This window comes from Barbus barbus (genome assembly GCF_936440315.1).
Source record: "Barbus barbus genome assembly, chromosome: 42".
Lineage (NCBI taxonomy): Eukaryota > Metazoa > Chordata > Actinopteri > Cypriniformes > Cyprinidae > Barbus > Barbus barbus.
Genome location: NC_136720.1, coordinates 25,730,081 through 25,749,725, shown reverse-complemented (window position 1 = coordinate 25,749,725; position 19,645 = coordinate 25,730,081). Strand labels below are relative to the sequence as shown.

At 34.4% G+C, this 19,645-nt stretch overlaps 1 protein-coding gene across 2 annotated transcripts in view; it reads left to right on the top strand.

The window, feature by feature from the left end:
* Positions 1–15,952, top strand: part of LOC306861561 (sodium-coupled neutral amino acid transporter 4-like) — a 35,877-nt gene extending 19,925 nt beyond the window's left edge. For both annotated transcript variants that reach the window (XM_079403910.1, XM_079403909.1), the window contains exons 9-16: positions 1,828–1,886; positions 2,916–3,173; positions 3,275–3,354; positions 4,297–4,397; positions 4,483–4,607; positions 12,780–12,924; positions 13,023–13,120; positions 14,154–15,952. In XM_079403910.1, the coding sequence (XP_079260036.1) occupies positions 1,828–1,886; positions 2,916–3,173; positions 3,275–3,354; positions 4,297–4,397; positions 4,483–4,607; positions 12,780–12,924; positions 13,023–13,120; positions 14,154–14,258 (971 nt within the window). In that variant the 3' untranslated portion in view covers positions 14,259–15,952. The remainder of the gene's footprint in view (positions 1–1,827; positions 1,887–2,915; positions 3,174–3,274; positions 3,355–4,296; positions 4,398–4,482; positions 4,608–12,779; positions 12,925–13,022; positions 13,121–14,153) is intronic.
* Positions 15,953–19,645: the final 3,693 nt, after the last annotated feature.

Here is a 19,645-nt window from a genome sequence, read left to right as displayed (position 1 = left end):
TCCTTTACAAAACAACAATTTAAAATTATATACTTAACACTGGACTCTTTTAGCAGACACTATACCAACAAAAGCACAATTTAAGTTAGTAAAATATTTGTTTGGCCATTTTTGAGACCCCCTTCTTGAATCAGTTACGTATTTTTTACTGTACAAATAAATGCAGCCTTGTTGAGCAGAAGAGATTTCTTTTAAAACAGAAAATATTAGGCTACAGATCCCAGTTTGAACTCTGTGTGAATGTTATAATAATTGTATTACTAGAACTGTTGTAATTATTATTATTATTATTATTGTCTTATTTTATGTAAAAAATGCATAACGATGTTAATGAGCAGCTGGTGAGTAACGCAGTTTCAGCGCAGATTTTCCTTGCTCTTTGGACTTTGAACCCTGGCTAACAAGCAGATACGTTGTGAGCTCGTGCAGCGCTGTTTGAAAACATGCAATTCATGCAACAAAGGCCATTTTGCGATTTCAGTCATCATTCTGTCGCACTGTGGAGCTACTGTCACTAAAACAAATACCTCGTATGTGCAAACATACCTGGCAATAAAGCTCATTCTGATTCTGATCATACATTAACCAGCAACAACCACCCTTCCTCTTCTCATCGAAGACATGCGAATCAATGCAGTACTACACGGTCTCTCGCTGTCGGTGCATGTAATTGTTTTTGCTTCTTTCTCTGACAGTTTTAAATGCTTTCACACTGCAGAAATGTTTGCTGCATGAGTGCGTGCATATATTTGATCACACCACATCATTGTTTGGTACAATTTATTCTATCTATAGCAACGATGAGGTAAAGTGCCTTTTATGAGCTCCTTGTGAGTTTGCAGGTGGTGAAAATAAAATTATATGTACATGCAACAAGAAGCGTGCTTAGTCCAGCAGATGGCATTAAGTTTGTTCGACTTAAAGCGGCGCTGACCAAACCGATCGGTTTAGAGAAACATTGGAAGATCCGAAGCTCGCACCGGTTTTATGGGGTTTAAGCTCCAAAAATGTAAAAACGATGTGCCTGGGGTACTTGTAACACTGATTCCAGGTATCCTGAGAGGATAGGCAATATAATTTATTTTATTACATTTCCTGAATCCAAACAAAACAGAGCAAAATGTCCCTAAGTATTCAACCCCAATACAAACGAAGACAAAAACGTTAATTTTCTGGTTGTTATACACCCATTAAGTTACAATTCTCATCTGCTCAAGCAGAACGGTAATGCTATCTTGTGCTTTAGCAAGGTATCTCTGGCTAAAACTAGTTAAAGTTAGTGAGTCCATGCTAACGTACAAACCTAAATAGCGGACTGTTCTCGTGTCTTGCACAGTGTAGGGCAAAAACACATAAACGAAGGTCTATGATCCGTAAGGATCCGTAAACCCTTGCTTTCGAGTTACCCACCGTATTTATTTTGAAATATTTTATAAATCCCTCCATGGAATATTTAATTCCCATTTGGTGGCCTTCTGTGTCCAAAATTGTGCAAAAACATCGTGGGACAAGTTTTTCACCCTGCAGCTGTCATTGTAAGACAGTGAGTAATTCCCTTTGTTTGTCCGAGGGAGCAACAGTAACTAAGGGGGGCGGAGCTTACCGATAGGTCAATTGTTTGGAGTGTTCGGTAAGTTCCGTCACGAATAGCCTACGTGAATGTATCATTACGCCTTTAGATTTGGTATCTTTTGGTTTGCTGTCAAAAATGCCAATGTGAATGCTAAGCGGACCAGGACCAAATGTATCATTTTCCTTTTTGATCTGGACCAAACGAACCGAACTACAAGTGTGAACACACCCTAACGCTGATTCTTGTCTCATCAGGGTATCTCGGGTACACCAGCGGCTTCTCTCTCTCATGCATGGTGTTCTTCCTGGGAGTGGTACGTTTACTCTTCATCTATCTTTACTGTGAATGTTTCATAGCAGCTTTACATGCCATTGTGTTTTATGAGGTTTATACAACATGTCTGTGTCAGTAAGAATAGTTCAGTAAAAAATTAAAATCACTCGTCCTCAATCTGTCCCAAAGCAGTGTTCATTTACATTTATGCATTTAGCAGACGCTTTTATCCAAAGCGACTTACATTGCATTCAAGTTAGTTTCTACATTTTACATTTAGTATTATTGAGATACTATTTTAGTTTTTTTCCCCAACTGTATATTTATTGAACTTTTTAGTGCAAAGCATGGCAGAACAGACTTCACTATTAAACATCACTATTGAATTTCTATTGTCATTTTTATTTTCGTTTTCATTTTAGTTGCCATTTTTAGTAGTTTTTTAAATGTATATGTTGGATTTTATTTTTATTTTAGTTATTTTAGTATATCAAGTTAAACTAAATGAAAATAAATGTTGTATTTTATTTCTAGTAATGAAGATCTTTTTTATGCTTTAACTATAATAACCCTGTTGAAAACCATCAATCACTAATTTTAGTTAACATTGGAGTATTTTTGTTGTGGTTTTTTCATTGTAGAAGTTTTTCTAAGTAAGTTTTTCAAGCTAAACTAAATTTTAAGTAAAATTTTTATATTTTATTTCAAGCAACAAATTATGTTTTTAGTTTTAGTAAACTATAATAACTGTTCCAAACCTTTTATAACAAATGTTTTTAATGTCTGAATAGTTATTACTTTTTATTTTAAGAAGGTCAAACGAAACTAAATTGAAAAAAAAAAAGTATTATATTTTATTTCATTTAACGTTTATTTTATTTCAAGTAACAAAAATGTTTTTTTTTGCTTTTAGTCAACGATAATAACCCTGTTTGTGTAACCTTTATTCTCTGGACCACAAAATGACCTGAGGCTGATATAAACGATGACAGGACTTTCTCTTTGGTTGATCTATTTCTTATTGCATTGTTTGATGACTCTCTCTCTCGTGCATTGGTGTCATTCTCAGCTGATCTATAAGAAGACGATCCTGCCGTGTCCTCTGCCGTTCTTCTACCAGCACGAGTCAAACATGAGCATGAACGGCTCGGAGGCTCTGGGTCTGTACGCGCTGCAGAACGCCTCGGCGCTGGCGTATATCTCTGAAGCTCAGCTGGATCCTCACGCTACGGTGCACGACCCGCTCCACAGCACCGTCCAGTTCACGCCTCACCCCGACGACCACCAGGACATGTGCACACCCAAATACTTCGTGTTCAACTCACAGGTGATGCAGACCATATTAAACAAACATGTGACTGAGCCTATCAGACGAGTCGCTGTGTGTGGAAAGAGCCTCATGGCGTTGGCTGTGTTTGTGTGTTTCAGACCGTATACACCGTTCCCATCCTCGCCTTCGCCTTCGTCTGTCATCCTGAAGTTCTGCCCATCTACAGCGAACTCAAAGAGTGAGAAAAACTTTGATGCTTTCTTATTTTTATTTTGCATATGTACAGTAAATTAAAGACCAGGTCTCTGAACCAGTTCAAGGAATGGAAACAAACAATTTTCACTGGAACAAAATTAAATTTTATAGTTCCGAATAGAATCGAAAATTTGAAATGGCCATTAACCGGTTAATAACGTTATTTTATCGTTCCATTTAATATTTGAAATTTGCTGTCAACCAATCAGGAATTCAAGTAGTACAGACTATGCAAATGTGATGCTGACGCATCCAGCGAGTGAAACGCCCGCCCGTGCTCAGCTGTGAACCCTAGTCGCAATGCCAATGAATTCTGCTGCCATCTGTTTTAATGGAAGGTAGCAAAATCTGACAGGACAGCACAAATCATCAGATCACCGGCGTTAGAGTTTATCCGACGACAGTGTAAGATGGATTCAACAGATCTTACGCACCTGCGGCGCTTCTGTGAACGGAGATAAAACTATAGGCTTACATAAAAAGGACTATATATGCCTATACACTAAATATATTTAATGTAAATCATTGACAGATTAACAAAACAAAAGAAAAATAAATATGCTGAGTTAGGCCTACGGTTCATTGTGACGCTTTCCAACGTTCTCCTTAAGGAAAACGAGACGGCAGAAAGTAGTTTTCTTTATTTTGCAATAGCTTGACAGTTTTGAATGATGTCTTGCATCTGTATAACCAACCAGCGTTGGTATGGCCATATCGCGCTGGCGCCTCACGCGCATAAAGACGCATATTTTTGCGACATTGCAGCCAGATAATTATCAAAATAAAATACACGTGTAAAGAGTTACAGTGCTCTGTTGTCCAATCTGTCATATCTGTCCAATATTTAGACATTTTGAATTATTTAGTGTTTTCCTACCCAGTTGTTCTCATATATTTTCTAAAGCTGTTTCCTCGTGTTCCTCAGCCGCTCTCAGAGGAAGATGCAGACGGTATCAAACCTGTCCATCCTGGCCATGCTGGTGATGTACCTGTTCTCCGCTCTGTTCGGCTATCTGACGTTTTATGGTATGTTGCAAACACACTCTTCCCATACACACCTTCAGCGCTCCTCCATCACACATTATACACTCTCTGTCTGTCTGTGTGTCAGATCATGTCGAGGCAGAGCTGCTTCACACCTTCACAAAGGTCTACAAGTTTGACACGATGCTTCTGCTGGTGCGTTTGGCTGTGCTGACGGCGGTGACGCTGACCGTTCCCATCGTGCTGTTCCCTGTGAGTAACTAAACACACAACATGCTGTCCTTCATTTTGATACACTTTGAAGCGTGTCTGATGCATTATGTTATTGTATTCATGTCCTCTTATTGAGGTTGTAAATGTCCACCAGAGGGCGCTGCTCTATTGAGATTATTAGTTTTGGCAGCCTTCTCTTAGTGGTTAGTTCATTTCCACAATTTTAGTGCATGTTTCTTTTGCTATCATTAATTAATGCCACCATATTAATCAGCATCATACTGGCCATCGGTCACCCTGTTCATCATTAGATATCAACAACTACTGAAATATCGGGTAACTGCTAGTACTTTCAACTCTTTACTTGAATAAAAATGTTATCTGGGAAAAAAATAAAAATAAATCTGCAGTTAGTTGATAATACAGCATTTCTTGTTTTTGTTTAGTGTAACTTTATGTACTAAAATAACAAACTAATTTTTAAAAAAAACTAATAATGACAAAAAACTAATTATTTAAACTTTAATAAAATTTAAGTGAAAACAGAAAAACTAAATATAATTCAAAATATTAATAAAAACTATAAATATTAATGAAACTAAAACCATTCAAAAAATACATAAAAAATAAAATGAACGTTAACTGAAATAAAATATAAAAACACCTAAACTTATTTTATTTCAGCTAGTTTCTAATGCAACATTTCTCATTTTTTATTTAACTTTATCTACTAAAATAAAACAAATTTAAACAACGTATAAAAAACGTATTATTAAAATATATAAACTTTTAAAAAACACAAAACCTTGTAAAAATGGCAAAAACTAGAAAAATAAAATCTAATTCAAAATATTAGCAAATTATAGTATATCAGTGACACTAAAACCATAACGTTACTTGAAATAAAATAAATGTTAACTGAAATTATATGAATACTTACACTTAACTGTAACTGAACAGCTAAGGCAACATTTCTCATTTTTAATCTAACTTAATGTATTAAATAAGAAAAAAATAATTTAGGGACATTTAGGGAGATAAATAAATAAAAAATGACAAACACACAAAATTAAAACCTTAAAATGAGTGAAAACAGAAAATAAAATCTAATTCAAAATGTTAAACTACAATAGTATATCAGTGACACTAAAATAACACTGATTTGTTAAATGAAGAATGTCATATGACAGGGAGAGGGCGATGGAGAGCTGCTTTTGTTCAGCCCCCCCCCCCCCCCCCCCCCCCCTCTCTCTCACACACACACACACACACACACACACACGAGGGAGGGGCGATCAGAGCCAGTGGAATATTACCTGATGCAGTGCAGTGAGCTGTCTGCAGTTACCGCATGTGTCCACCGGAGGCGCTAGAAACACACCACTCCTGCAGCTCCCAGAGGCAGATCAGCTTTTCACTGGAGACTGACATGTGCTGGTGTTATTTAATTAGTTTGTCGCAAGTCACTTCATCTGGACCAGTCAAACCGCTTTGCATCAGGCAGTTGTGTAAAGAGCACACTTGAGCTGAAGCCTGTTCAGGGGTCACAGAGTTTGGGCGGTGTGACATTTCGTGTTTCCAAGGAGTTCTTGGCCTTCAAGTTGCTATTAAATGTCACGGCCTTTGTGGGCGAGATTTCTTTTGTTTTGTCTGAGGGCCAATGGAGACCTTGAGTCAGATTCGCAGACAACACTTGCCAACAGAAACAAGACGGGGGGCGATACGAGTGAGTTTGTCCTTCTGAATGAGGCTAAACCAGGCGAGGAACACCTTCGAACTGTAGAATCACTGAGATCATATGACTCATGCACTAATGAAGTCATTCAGGCTTGCTGAATTCTGGATTTGTGTGTGAATAATCAGTTTAAATTTGAAAATTAGCGCTATTCACTCATCTTTTTTTTCTTGTCTGCACAATGAAAGTCATTGGGGACTTGTGTGCATAATAAACATGGTTATTTTATGATGTCCTTTTCAGGGTTCTTATCATTAACTAATATTAATATCATTAAAATATATATTAAATTAAATGTAATGTTGCAACTAGCAAAAATCTATTTAAGCATTAAAATGTCTAACTGGAAATGTTAATAATAATAATATAATAGATGTAATCTAAGTATTAAAATCTAAATATTTTAATGTAAATATTCAAACATAATAATACAATGAAACAAAATTTATACAAATAAAAATAAAAATGGAAAATATAAAAAAACTTAATTAAAATGAACAGAAGTATTTAAAAGTAATAATACAAATATAAAAGACAAAAACACAACAAAATCACTAAGAATTCAATCGACTACTGAAAATATAAAAAAGTATTAAAATTACTGAAATAAATCAATCAGTAAATCTGCATTAAAGCTGAAATAAAATAAATTGGACCTAAAAATAAATATTTAAATTTTTTATTTGAAAAATGTATATCGAATTTACTAAAAAGGAAAACTGGAAATGTAAAAATAGCTAATTCAAGGTAATAATAAAACTATAATAGTATATAAAAATACTAATATAATCCTGGTTCATGCTGCAGTGTAATTCACTTTAATATTGAGTAATATTAATTATCAGTGTGTAATTACTGTAAGGTTAGGGTTTAGTTGCATGTAATTATGCATAATTTACTGTTATTACTATAGTAAGTACATGTAACGTGTAACATAGACACATTAAAATAGTTAAAAGCATTTTTCATAATATCTTTGTCCGCCATGTTTTTTGCTCCCTTTTCCCAAAAACTCCCTTTATAGTCATATTAGCAAATGTGTGATATGATTGACAGGCCCAGGGTGTTTCTGATTGGCTGAGACAGGGTGGGTCGCTCTTAAAAGCTCCGTTCTGAATTCAGGACTGTTGCAGTTTTCTCAGGACACATCTTGGATTGATATCCGATGCATGCCGTTCCCAAAACTGAATTAAGGCTCTTCATCAGCAGCGCATCTGCTACACGAGCAGCGACAGGTGCGCTGCTTCTGTGCCCTTATAAAGGACCCCGGGGCCCTTCAGCTCCGGTTTCACTTGTATCAGATGCTTGATTCAATGAGGCCACGTTCTTGCTTCTCCTGATGAACGTATCTGTAGATGGACAGTTGGATTTATTACACTTTCAACAATCTGCAGTTATAAATGGGTTCAAGGAAAATAATTTTTTAATAAACATTTTTAACATACACATTTTTGTTACAAATTATTATGTATTTTTTTAAATATGAAAGTATAAAGATTCTCTTTTTGTTATTATCTACTTATTATTTTAATGTATTAATTATTCAGAAAAATTAAAACAATATATTAATATTTTAATATTATTAAAAATACATATATAATTTTTAAATACATTTTAACATACATTCTGTTAAATTATGATACAATTTTTACTATTGCTTGATATGTAAATAATAAAATAAAATATTAAAATGATAAAAAAATATATATATAATGTATATTAAAATAATTTAAATAATACGGTTGGATTGTAAATATATTATTACATTAAAACATATTTTTAATAATATGTATTTATTAATATATTTATATATGAAAATGTATAATCAATTACATAATTCAGGAAAAAAACTTTAAAAATGTCATTATAAATTCTATGTGTAAAGATAAAAAATTCTATATGTATTTTCTAAAAAATGAAATATAAAAAGAGAATATAAAATGTAAATAAAAATATAATATAATTATATATAATGTTATTGTTTAATTATTTTTAGTACCTTTTTTAATTAACTTTTTAAATATATATTTTTGTCTGGTCCGGCTTTCTCAAACCAATTTAAAGTTTGTCTCGACAAACTTTCTTATCTAGTTATTGTACATTTATTATGTTAGTTTGTGCTCTGACCCTGTGATTCATGTGAGGTCAGTGCAGCCCGGGGTCAAAGGTCACATCAGAGCCTATGAGGGTCGGTGAGCTTCAGTCACATGATCACGTATGATAGTTTACACGCGGCTGAGATTAACACTGCAGCTCTATACGGGCCTTTATTTGAGTGAGAAAGCGGCTGCGCTGTTCCTCCACCAGAACCACGTGGGTTTCTCTGAAAGCGCTTTGTGTTGTTGCTCTGCAGTGGTGCTCGTCTTCATCTGGGTTTGTGGTTGATGACTGATCTCTCTACTTCTGTCTTTGTGATCTCAGCAACTATTTTTGGAGCAGTTTCTTTGAAACTAGCACGTTAAGCTACTTATTCCAAGTAATTAAACAACACCGAGGCTGAAAATGTAGTTATCTACACTACAATCAACAGGCAGATAATTACACTGAAGCTATTTAGGGCAACAATATCTTACAGACATGTCTTAGATTACAGTATTTGTAAAAAAGCGGTCTGTTTTCATGCAACGTGTAAATGAACACAACATACTACTGTATTATATTACTATATACACTATTGTAGCAAGCAACACACTGTACAATACTGCATTTAAAACTGCACTGAATAACAGCAGCATTTACTAATACGCAAAAGGTTCAGATTAGTAAGATTTGTAATGTTTTGAAAGTCTTCTGCTCACCAAGGCTGCATTTATTTGATCAAAAATACTGTAAAAAATGAGAAATAATAATTTAATTTAAAACGACTGTTTTTGTTGTGAATATATCTATTAAAATGTATTTTATTCCTTTGATCAAAGCTGTATTTTCAGCATCATTACTCCAGTCTTCAGTGTCACATGATCATTCAGAAATCATAATTATATACTAATTTGCTGCTCAAGAAACATTTCTGATTATTATCAATGTTGAAAACAGTTCATATGTTTATGGAAACCATATTTTTAAGATTCTTTGAATAAAAAGTATAAAAAACAGGATTTATTTGAAACCGAAATCTGTAACATTATAAATGCCTTTGCCGTCACTTTTGATCAATTTAATGCATCCTTGTTGAATGAAAGTGTTAATTTCTATCAGTTTGCTTGAGATTAACCATCTAAACAAACTGAAATGAGTTAAAAATAATGAAATCTTAAAACTAAAGGTGCTTGACGATGCCACAGAAGAAGCTTTCTGTCTAAATGGTTCTTTGACATCTGAAGAAACTCATAAAAGCTTCTTTGTGGCGAAAGAATGTTCTTCAGATTAAGAAAGAGATGGTTCTTTGTGGAACCAAAAATGGTTCTTTTATGGCATCGCTGTGAAGAACCTTCTAAGCACCTTTATTTTTAAGTGTGTCACTAGTTAAGTTTAGAGGTAAACAGGAGAGACGTGACCGTAAGCCTCAGACGAGTCACTGGGAAAATGTCTGCGGTCGGCGCAGGGCTCCAGATGCGAATGCTTTGAGGCCGGACTGAAATGTGGCACCCAGGTGAAGGCTAGAAAGCTCGGCTTTATGTTAGAGTCACAGAGCAGCGTCTCTCTGTTAAAGAGGTGCTTCTGCAACACAATCGCTCTTTAATGGACTCTGTCTGCTCTGCACTTCTCTAATGATGTGTTATGAACCCGAGGAGTTTTGAGAGGCTACAGATGAACCAACCTGTACTTTTTAAACCATGTCCGAGAAATCGATTAATCAACTTTGTCTGCTAAAGCTCTTCTGATGAAATAAAAATGCACTCAAATGAGTACACGCAAAAGAACCTCCATATTTTACTGGACTACAGTTTATAATGGAAATAGATGTTTTTTACTCACAGATATGATTGACTGATGTATGAAGAAAAGTCTTATTTTTAAGTACAATATCTGAACGATCTTAAATCAAGATATTTTTTCTAGGGAAGCAAAATAAGATATCAAGTCTTGTTTTCTGAAAAATTCATCCCAAATTAAAAAATAAAACTTTCCCATTTCTTGATTTAAAAAATATTATATAATTTAATATTTATAATTTTTAATGTGATCTTATAATATAAAATGTATAAATAATTATTTTAATATAAGATTTGTATTAATTATATATTAAATTAATTATTTTAACAATTTATTGTTAATAAATTGTAAGAATATTTATTAAAAATAATATATTTCCTAATTTGTTATTTAAATTACATGTTTTTTTACATTTTTTTTTTAATTTTTACAAACATTTATTATTTGCTGCTTAACTAAATGTATTTGTGCTGTAAAACAAGTCAAAAATCTTACATGAGAAAATATTTCTTTGCCGTGTGAAATTGTGGAAAACTGAATTTGAAAGTTTATTTAGTCCATTTGTCAAGAGTAGGCTACTAGTGTATAGATGTGCTCAACGTGAACTGAAAGCAGTTGGTTTCACAGGCTCTTAAAAAAGGCTCTGTCTATCATTTGAGGAACATCTGATCTGTGTTCTCTGAAAGTGTATGTTTAGAAGTTGAAAGTCCAGGCTGGTTTAAAGCGATCTCTGCTCGAGTGATCCCTGTCAAACGCTGTCAGTAAGACGGTTATCCTGCTGCTGCTGCTGGCTGATGCAACTCTACCTCACACTTACACTAGTAATCCTGTCTCTGGCTCCGCCCACTCTGTGTGTGTGTGTGTGTGTGTGTGTGTGTGAGTGAACTTTGGCCCAGTGTGAGCTGGTTCTCATGCTCTGAGCGGATCAGTCCGGGTCCTGTGACCTGCACTCAGATAATTCATTCACCTGCTCTGGGTCGTACAGTTCTGCTCCATTCAGACTTCTGTGTGTGTGTGTGTGTGTTTGCAGTGCTAGAATAACTTTATAACATAATATTAGTTCTCAAAGGCATTTGATTAAATCTAAACAGAAATTTGTGTTCATATATGAAGTTGTTTGTTTTTCATTTGTTTCGAATCATCCGTAAAGCCGCAGGAAGGTTGTTCTGGAACAGACTGGAGCTGTATTTCTGATGCAGATTCAGCACTTCATGGTGCAAAGGCTTTCAATTACAGATATTTAATGTGGTCTTAGATTTTTGGAACACAGTGCATATAAAAAATGATGTGTATTATCCCTGCAGAGAACCGTGTTTATAACAACAACCACCCACATTTCCTAGTTCCTAGTTTTTTTTATAATTATGATTTCGATGTAGATTTATTTATATATAACACTTTATTTTTAACAAATGTGTGATGTAAAGTGATTTTATTTTTACTTTAATGTTTCAGATCATCAAACAAATTTAAATATTAATCAAAGATAACACAAGTAAACACAACATGCAGTTTTTAAATGAAGGGAAAACACAATCCAAACCCACATGGCTCTGTGTGAAAAAGTGCTTGCCCCTAAACCTAATAACTGGTTGGGCCACCTTTAGCAGCAACAACTGCAATCAAGCGTTTGCCATAACTTGCAATGAGTCTGTTACAGCGCTGTGGAGGAGTTTTGGCCCACTCATCTTGGCAGAATTGTTGTAATTCAGCCACATTGGAGGGTTTGAGCATGAACCGCCTTTTTAAGGTCATGCCACAGCATCTCAATAGGATTCAGGTCAGGACTTTGACTAGGCCACTCCAAAGTCTTCATTTTGTTGTTCTTCAGCCATTCAGAGGTGGATTTGCTGGTGTGTTTTGGATCATTGTCCTGCTGCAGAACCCAAGTTCGCTTCAGCTTGAGGTCACGAACAGATGGCCGGACATTGTCCATCAGGATTTTTTGGTAGACAGCTGAATACACGGTTCATTTATCACAGCAAGTCTTCCAGGTCCTGAAGCAGCAAAACAGCCCCAGACCATCACACTACCACCACCATATTTTACTGTTGGTATGAGCTTCTTTTTCTGAAATGCTGTGTTACTTTTAGATGTAATGGGACACACACCTTCCAAAAAGTTCAACTTTTGTCTCGTCAGTCCACAGAGTATTTTCCCAAAAGTCTTGGGGATCATCAAGATGTTTTCTGGCAAAACTGAAAAGCACTTTTTCACACAGGGCCATGTGGGTTAGGATTTTGTTTTCCCTTCATAAAAAAACCCTGCATGTTGTGTTTACTTGTGTTATTAATATTTAAATTAGTTTGATCTGAAACATTAAAGTGACAAACGTGCAATAAAACAGAAAATCAGGAAGGGGGCCAACACTTTTTCACACCACTGTGTGTGTGAACATTTATTAACATTTATTGTTAAAACTAATATAAATTGAAAAGTGGAAATTTATATATGCATACAAACACTATATAAACAAAAATAGTTTTTGTATTTCTCATTTCACTCACAATATTGTAAAATAAACTGTGCTTTTGTTAAAAAAGTGTAAATGATATAGTGGTCTTTTTCTAAATTCTATGCGTGTTTATTTGTGTTTTCAGATCCGTTCGTCAGTCATCACGCTGTGTTTCGCAGGAAAAGAGTTCAGCTGGATCCGACACTTCCTCATCGCCGCTGCCATACTGGCCTTCAACAACCTCCTGGTGATCTTTGTCCCCACCATCAGAGACATCTTTGGCTTCATCGGTCAGTGCTTTCATACAGCGCTTCATAGTAGATGTGGCTCTTGAGAGGAGAAATAAACGTGATCTCACACACATTCATTCCTCTTCTTCCTCCTGTAGGTTCGTCTGCAGCCACCATGCTCATCTTCATCTTACCGGCGGCGTTTTACCTGCGGCTGGTCAAGAGTTTACCCTTCAGATCGCCTCAGAAAATATCTGTAAGTGTAGACTCTATTCTATTATTCAGTGCTGGGTAGATTACTTTCAAATTGTGGTCCTTTACTGAATATTGAAAACTGTAATTTGTAACGTAATCTGTTGCATTACACATTGTAGGTAATATAATCTGACTACTTTTTTATTACTTTTGACCTGACTCATTTATCATATTGTTTTGAATAGAATTATGATGTACTACATTCATTAATACAAAAATACAAAGAGAGAACATGTATTTTATTCTTTATTATCAACAACATGAAGTGCATTAAACAACAGGGTTTCCTAAACTGGGGCAACTTCAAGGGGGTTCGTGAATTGATAAAACGCTAATTAATTAAATCCTAAAAATTTAAATTTAAAGTAAAAATGAAAGCTAATAATTAATGATAATAATTAAAATATTAATTTAAAATCTCAGGGAGACTTCAAGTAAACATTAAAAGGATGTGTAAATAAAATGTAATCTATAAAGAAAGTAACTGTAATCTGATTATAAACATTTTAAAATGTTATAGTTTCGAAATACAAGTATTTCATTTTATTATTTCGTATTATTATAATATCATATATATTAAATATTAACTTAAAATCTCAGGGGGATGTCAAGTTTCTTTTTAAAATAATGTGTGAATAATATGTAATCCATTAAATTTAACAGTAATCTGATTATTTTAAGCATTTTAAATATAATTTAATTGTAATATAATGTAATTACAGGTATTTCATTTTTGGAATCTGATTATTTAATCCAGATTACATATAATAAATTACTACCCAGCAATTATCATATTATATTACATTATATTATGTGATTATTATATATATTTTTCATAATAATTTTATTGTAATTAAATTAAATTAAAATTATTTATTTATTTATTTTCCCATTATATTTTTTTCATCATTATTTTATTGTAATTAAATTATAATTTTTTATATATATATATATATATATATATTTATTCATTTATTTATTTTTTCATAATTATTATATTATATATTCTTAATTTAATAACATTTTATCTGCAGGCAACTATTTTCCTGGTGGTCGGCATCTTCTTCATGATCGGCAGCTTGTCTCTGATCGTCATGGACTGGATTCACAACCCGCCGGGCTCGAAAGGTGCTCATTAAAGCGGCGCCGGTCGGCTGCTGAAGCCGTTTCATCCCAGAGATCATCTCTCGACACGGACGAACCCTGTGCCTCTACCTCTCTCTCCTCTCATAAGCTCTCGTTTATGAGCTCTTGTTTTAACTTCTCCCGTGTGTTATCCCAGCTCTCAGATCACTGTGTTCACGAGACTCGCTCATTACAAAAGATGGAAAGAGAGAGAGTTGGGCAGAAGGGTTCATCAAATAGGCACTTGAGGATTTTAATCAAGACATGCCAACAATCATGTTTTCTTCCTGTTTGACTTCACTAGCTGGTCATAGTTAGTTAGTTAGTTAGTTGTTATTAGTTCACTCAAAGATGCCATTTCAGTTGTTTCCTTCTCACGTATGCTGAGGAAGATCTTTAACGTAGAAAATGAAGGCAACTAAACGGTGCTGGATTTCCATTTCTGAGTGAACTCTGTGTTTAATGCTATCACTTGAATCAGATTTCCTCTATGAGAGGGGGAAAAAGGTCCAATTATTGTATTTTTGTACCAAAATGAAGTACAGTTGGTCCACAAAAGCTCAGCTTTTTCCTCTCAAACTGATCCATAAGCATCGACTCGATAAGAGGATTTTGAGTGGCTCAGTTCATCGCAAGATGTCTTGACAACTGCATTCAGCTTTCTAAAGCAATTCAGATGATTTTTAACCACACCAAACGGGCAGAAACATCCGTTTCTGACTCATTAATCACCGTTTAGTCATCGCACACATGTCCTGGCCTGACCACTCGGCTTGGCTTTACGTTAGAAGAACGCGGTCTGTTCAAATCAGCGTTTACTGTCGAGATCCGTGCCTTCTTTCTTTTCTTCCACTGCCTCGCTGAAGAAGTAACATCGAGGTTTACAGAAGCCAGACGGTCTCTCAAACAGGTTTATGCATGCGCCGGTCCAGCCAAAGTGGACGATATTTAAAGATCCTTTGGTGATCTATTTACTCATAAAGCAAGTGAATATTTCAAATGAAATGGTTATGATATTTTTGCATGTTTTAAATCACAAACATGGTCTTTTTGGACGTTGTATATGGTTTGTAAATAGTCTAATTTGTTGTTTTACTCACTGATGGACGCTGGAAGGGACGGACACATGCTAGAGTTTAGTATTATATTTTAGATGTTGGTGCCATCATGTTTTCTTTTGTAAATTTGTAGAAAAGCCATTATATTTCTATTGTGCCTCCTTGACGGTTTTTACGATGAACTGAATTATGGAGTTGCGTGGGTTTTTTTCTTTCTTTTGTGTGTTACTTCATTAGTTAGCAGCTGAAATGGTACAGAGAGACTCGCAGACCAGCGTTTGCTCACGTTTGACATCGAGAAAATGCTTGAAAACATCAGATTTTGAGCAGTATTTGTCTTCCACCGTTTACGTACCAGACGTGTTCGTAAGTGCGATTTATGTATTTTAAAGTCAACGTGACATTAAAACAGACCCTATTTGCTTTCTTAATAACACTTAAAGTCCTGTTAGATAATGTATTAACTAACAATAAGCAATACATTTATTAGTGCTTTTTGTTTTTTTTTGTTAATGTTAGTCATACGGCAATTTTATTTTTTTTATTTTTTTTCTGGCCAAAATGTATTTTAAATATGTGACCCTGGAGCACAAAACCAGTCTCAAGTCGCTGAGCAATAGCCAAAAATACATTGTATATACAAAATTATTAAAAAAAAAAAATGTATGCCAAAAATCATTAGGATATTAAGTAAAGATCATGTTCCATGAATATATTTTGTAAATGTCCCACTGTAAATATATCAAAACTTAATTTTTGATTAGTAATATGCATTGCTAAGAACTTCATTTGAACAACTTTAAAGGAGATTTTCTCAATATTTAGATTTTTTTGCTCCCTCAGATTCCAGATTTTCTAATAGTTGTATCTCAGACAAATATTGTCCGATCCTAACAAACCATACATCAATGGAAAGATTATTCAGCTTTCAGATCATGCATTAATCTCAGTTTTGAAAAATTGACACTTATGATTAGTTTTGTGGTCCAGGCTCACATATATGTTGTAAACGGTGATATTAAAAGAAGTATATTTTTTCAAATTAAAAACATATTTAGTTATATATATATATATATATATATACACACACACACACTTTTTTCTTTTGCCATTTGGGTAGTTAATAAAAATACGACTGTAAGTTCATGTATTAGCATTGATAATGTATTAGTAAAAGTTGAAAGACTCTTTAGAAGTATTTTTCATTGTTAGTTCACGTTACTGGACTAATGTTAACAGGAGAAGCTTATTAACATTGTCTTTATACACGTTCCAAAGAAAAGCAATGTCTGTTTACAGAATTTATCAAAATGTAAAAATCACTTTATTTTTTCTCATTTCTGACATCCACTCAGTTGTCATATTTTCATGCGTGATTCCGAGTAAAATGGGTTGTGAATGTGTTTTCTTGTCGACTTTAAACGTGTTTACATGCTCCGATCGCTGCAGACATCCATAGCCTCATGCCTGTCGCTCCCTTCAGGGAAAACATGCAGGAATTACGTCTTTGAATGTACAAACTGTAACAGTTTACATGTATTTTGGTAATGTGAAATGAACACAGAATCCCAGTATTTTTCTGACTGTAGAGGAACAGTCGTGAGAAACGAGGTGAAACCTTGTCTGCTCACAAACTGCCACCATATCGTATAAAACCTCCTGTGGCTCGACCAATCACGAGCCACGTATCTGCCACGTCACTGGGGGATTTTTGTATCACTGAAGCTGTTTCCATATGTAACATGAAAAATAAAGAAATGTGAAACGACGTCCTCCTTTGTGTTTTCACTGATGGAGAAATTCTTCAGTTGCCATGGTGATGTGAATATGAAAGAAAATATCTGAGATATTTAAATTATGATAATGAGATCAGAAATGTGACCAATCTTACTTAAAGATTCATTTTTACAATTGCAACAATACATAACATCGTGAAAATTATTTCATTAAAATTAATATTTATAATGTAAGTTACGTACTTTGGATTAAAAGAGTCAATTTAGCGCTAAAGTCTTCGTCCTAAAAATAAGATTAATTTTCTTTAAGCTAAATAGTGTCTTGTTTCTTGATTTTGAGTTTCATCAACATGATTATTTTTGTTTTCTAAAAAGAAAATCATTTATAAAGATAAATAAATAATAAAGACAATGTATATTATAGAAATATAATTTTATTCAAATATATAATTTCATTTAAAATATTTGTGTATTTTGAAACCGCACAAGAATATTTTAAAACATGCAATATTAGATTTTTTTAATAGATGATATAACCTGTTTATTTTTTATTATGATGAGTCATTTCCGTTGTAATTTCATGGATACACACCTTTAAACTGCAGGGCAATAAAACACCAGTGTGTCATGATCCTCAAACACACCAACACATGATCTGACAGGCTGCAAACACACACACATGATCCAGACCTCATGTTTAATGCAGTGTGTGTGTGTGTGTGTGTGTGTGTGTGTGTGTGTGTGTGAGAGAGAGAGAGCTCTCAGTCAGATTGCAGGTCACAGGCTCAGCATGAATCATGTCAACATCTGCTTACATAAGACCACCATACAAGCACATCTGGCCGCCGGTCACCAGCGTGTCTGAGTCTCTGTGCTGCTGCTGTACTGACAGATGCTTTTACAGCATTACACTCTCAGGATGATGCTCATTTCAGTCTGTGTGAACATTTGATGCAGTGTTCATGTTTCAAGCAAATGTGAAAATAGAATTGATTCATAACATTTAATAGTATTATCAGATTAAATCTGTGTTATTTTAGTATATTTGAAATACAATTATAATGTATCAATATTTTATGTATTTATCAATTTTATTGTTTTAATAGTTATATATATATATATAGTTTTTGTTTTAGCTCTTTTAGTACAAATTAAACTAATTGAAAATTAAAAAATATATATAAATTATGTAAATAATATACATGTATATTTTCTATTGAAATTGTGGAAAACTACATTTTTTTTTATAATTTCACAATTTTTTTACATGCATATATAATAGAATAAATATAGGCCTACAATTGATTTACCAAACAAGCAAGTCATGGCAATTTTCTTGCAGAAGAAACACGCTAAAACAAAACCCAAGCCTCATGTGAAACTACATTTCAGAGTCTTTCCTCATGTTCATTTGAGAATTCGACTGGGTTAATCTAGGCACACGGCACACAATAAACACATTCAGCACTCATTATACAATAAACCCGTCAGATCTGAGGCAAAAATGCAGAATATTGAGTTAAGAATGTGAAGTAGTGTCTGCTTTGGTTTGTTGGTATGTGTGTTGGCATGAGGAAATGAAAGCTAAGCATTAGCCAGATGGTAGAGAATGTGAGCAAGAAAGTTCTAATAATGTTTTGTAATCCGCTTTATGTCTTATAAGGCCATCCTAAAGATGATCATGTTTATTAAAGTCAAAAGCATCAGTCGATGTACAGAGAAATAAGACAACACTTCATCAGAGAAAAGATGCTCTGTTAAAGCAAAAACTGCACAAATATGAACTGACCGGCAGTTCTCTGTGCATTTCTGATGTCTCAGCATCAAAACAGTACGTCAGCATTATAGAGCCCACAGAAACAAGTTTTGAGATTGTGCTGACTCATAATGCACACACATGCATTACATTCAATTAAACACTCTCTCGAGCGAAAACAGGGAAATCTCAGGGTCATTCCTCTAGGAACGTGTCTAAACAAGCATCAGCAATGGACATAACCAATGTCCTTTCAAAGTGATGTCAACACAAGAAAGAAAACTGCATTTAAGGCAGATTCGTGTCTGGAAGTAGCAATTAAGAGTGCTTTCTTTGCTAAATCCTTTAAAAACTGTGGTACAGCCCTGAGAAATCCCTCACTACTATGACATGAAATAGATATCCTTCACCTGTATTATGTTCACTCAATACCTTTATTCATGCAATAATGATCATAAACAGAGCCCTGAGGCCTGTAAAGAACATCAGGTGCCTTGAAGTGGCACTTGATAAAAATATAACCACACCTGTCTGTTGGCATTTTTATTAGACAACGTTTTTCTCAAGTGGAATCAAATAGCAGTAGCTCATTTGCTCAATTAGTGTTGCTCATACTCAGGGTTTGGTACATAACATGTCCTGCAGTGTTTGTGCTCCAGACATGAATCATTTTGAGAGGAGTGTGCTGGTACTTTACTAACTGATCTGCACCATTTTCACCATGGTGAAAAAATCCCATATACGAGCCAAATCTAGAGCTCTTTTGACTTGGCAACCACAACACAACTGTCTGTCTAAAGACACCTAAATGCCACTTCAGAAGCACCTCTGTGCCAGCTTTGCAGTGTAAA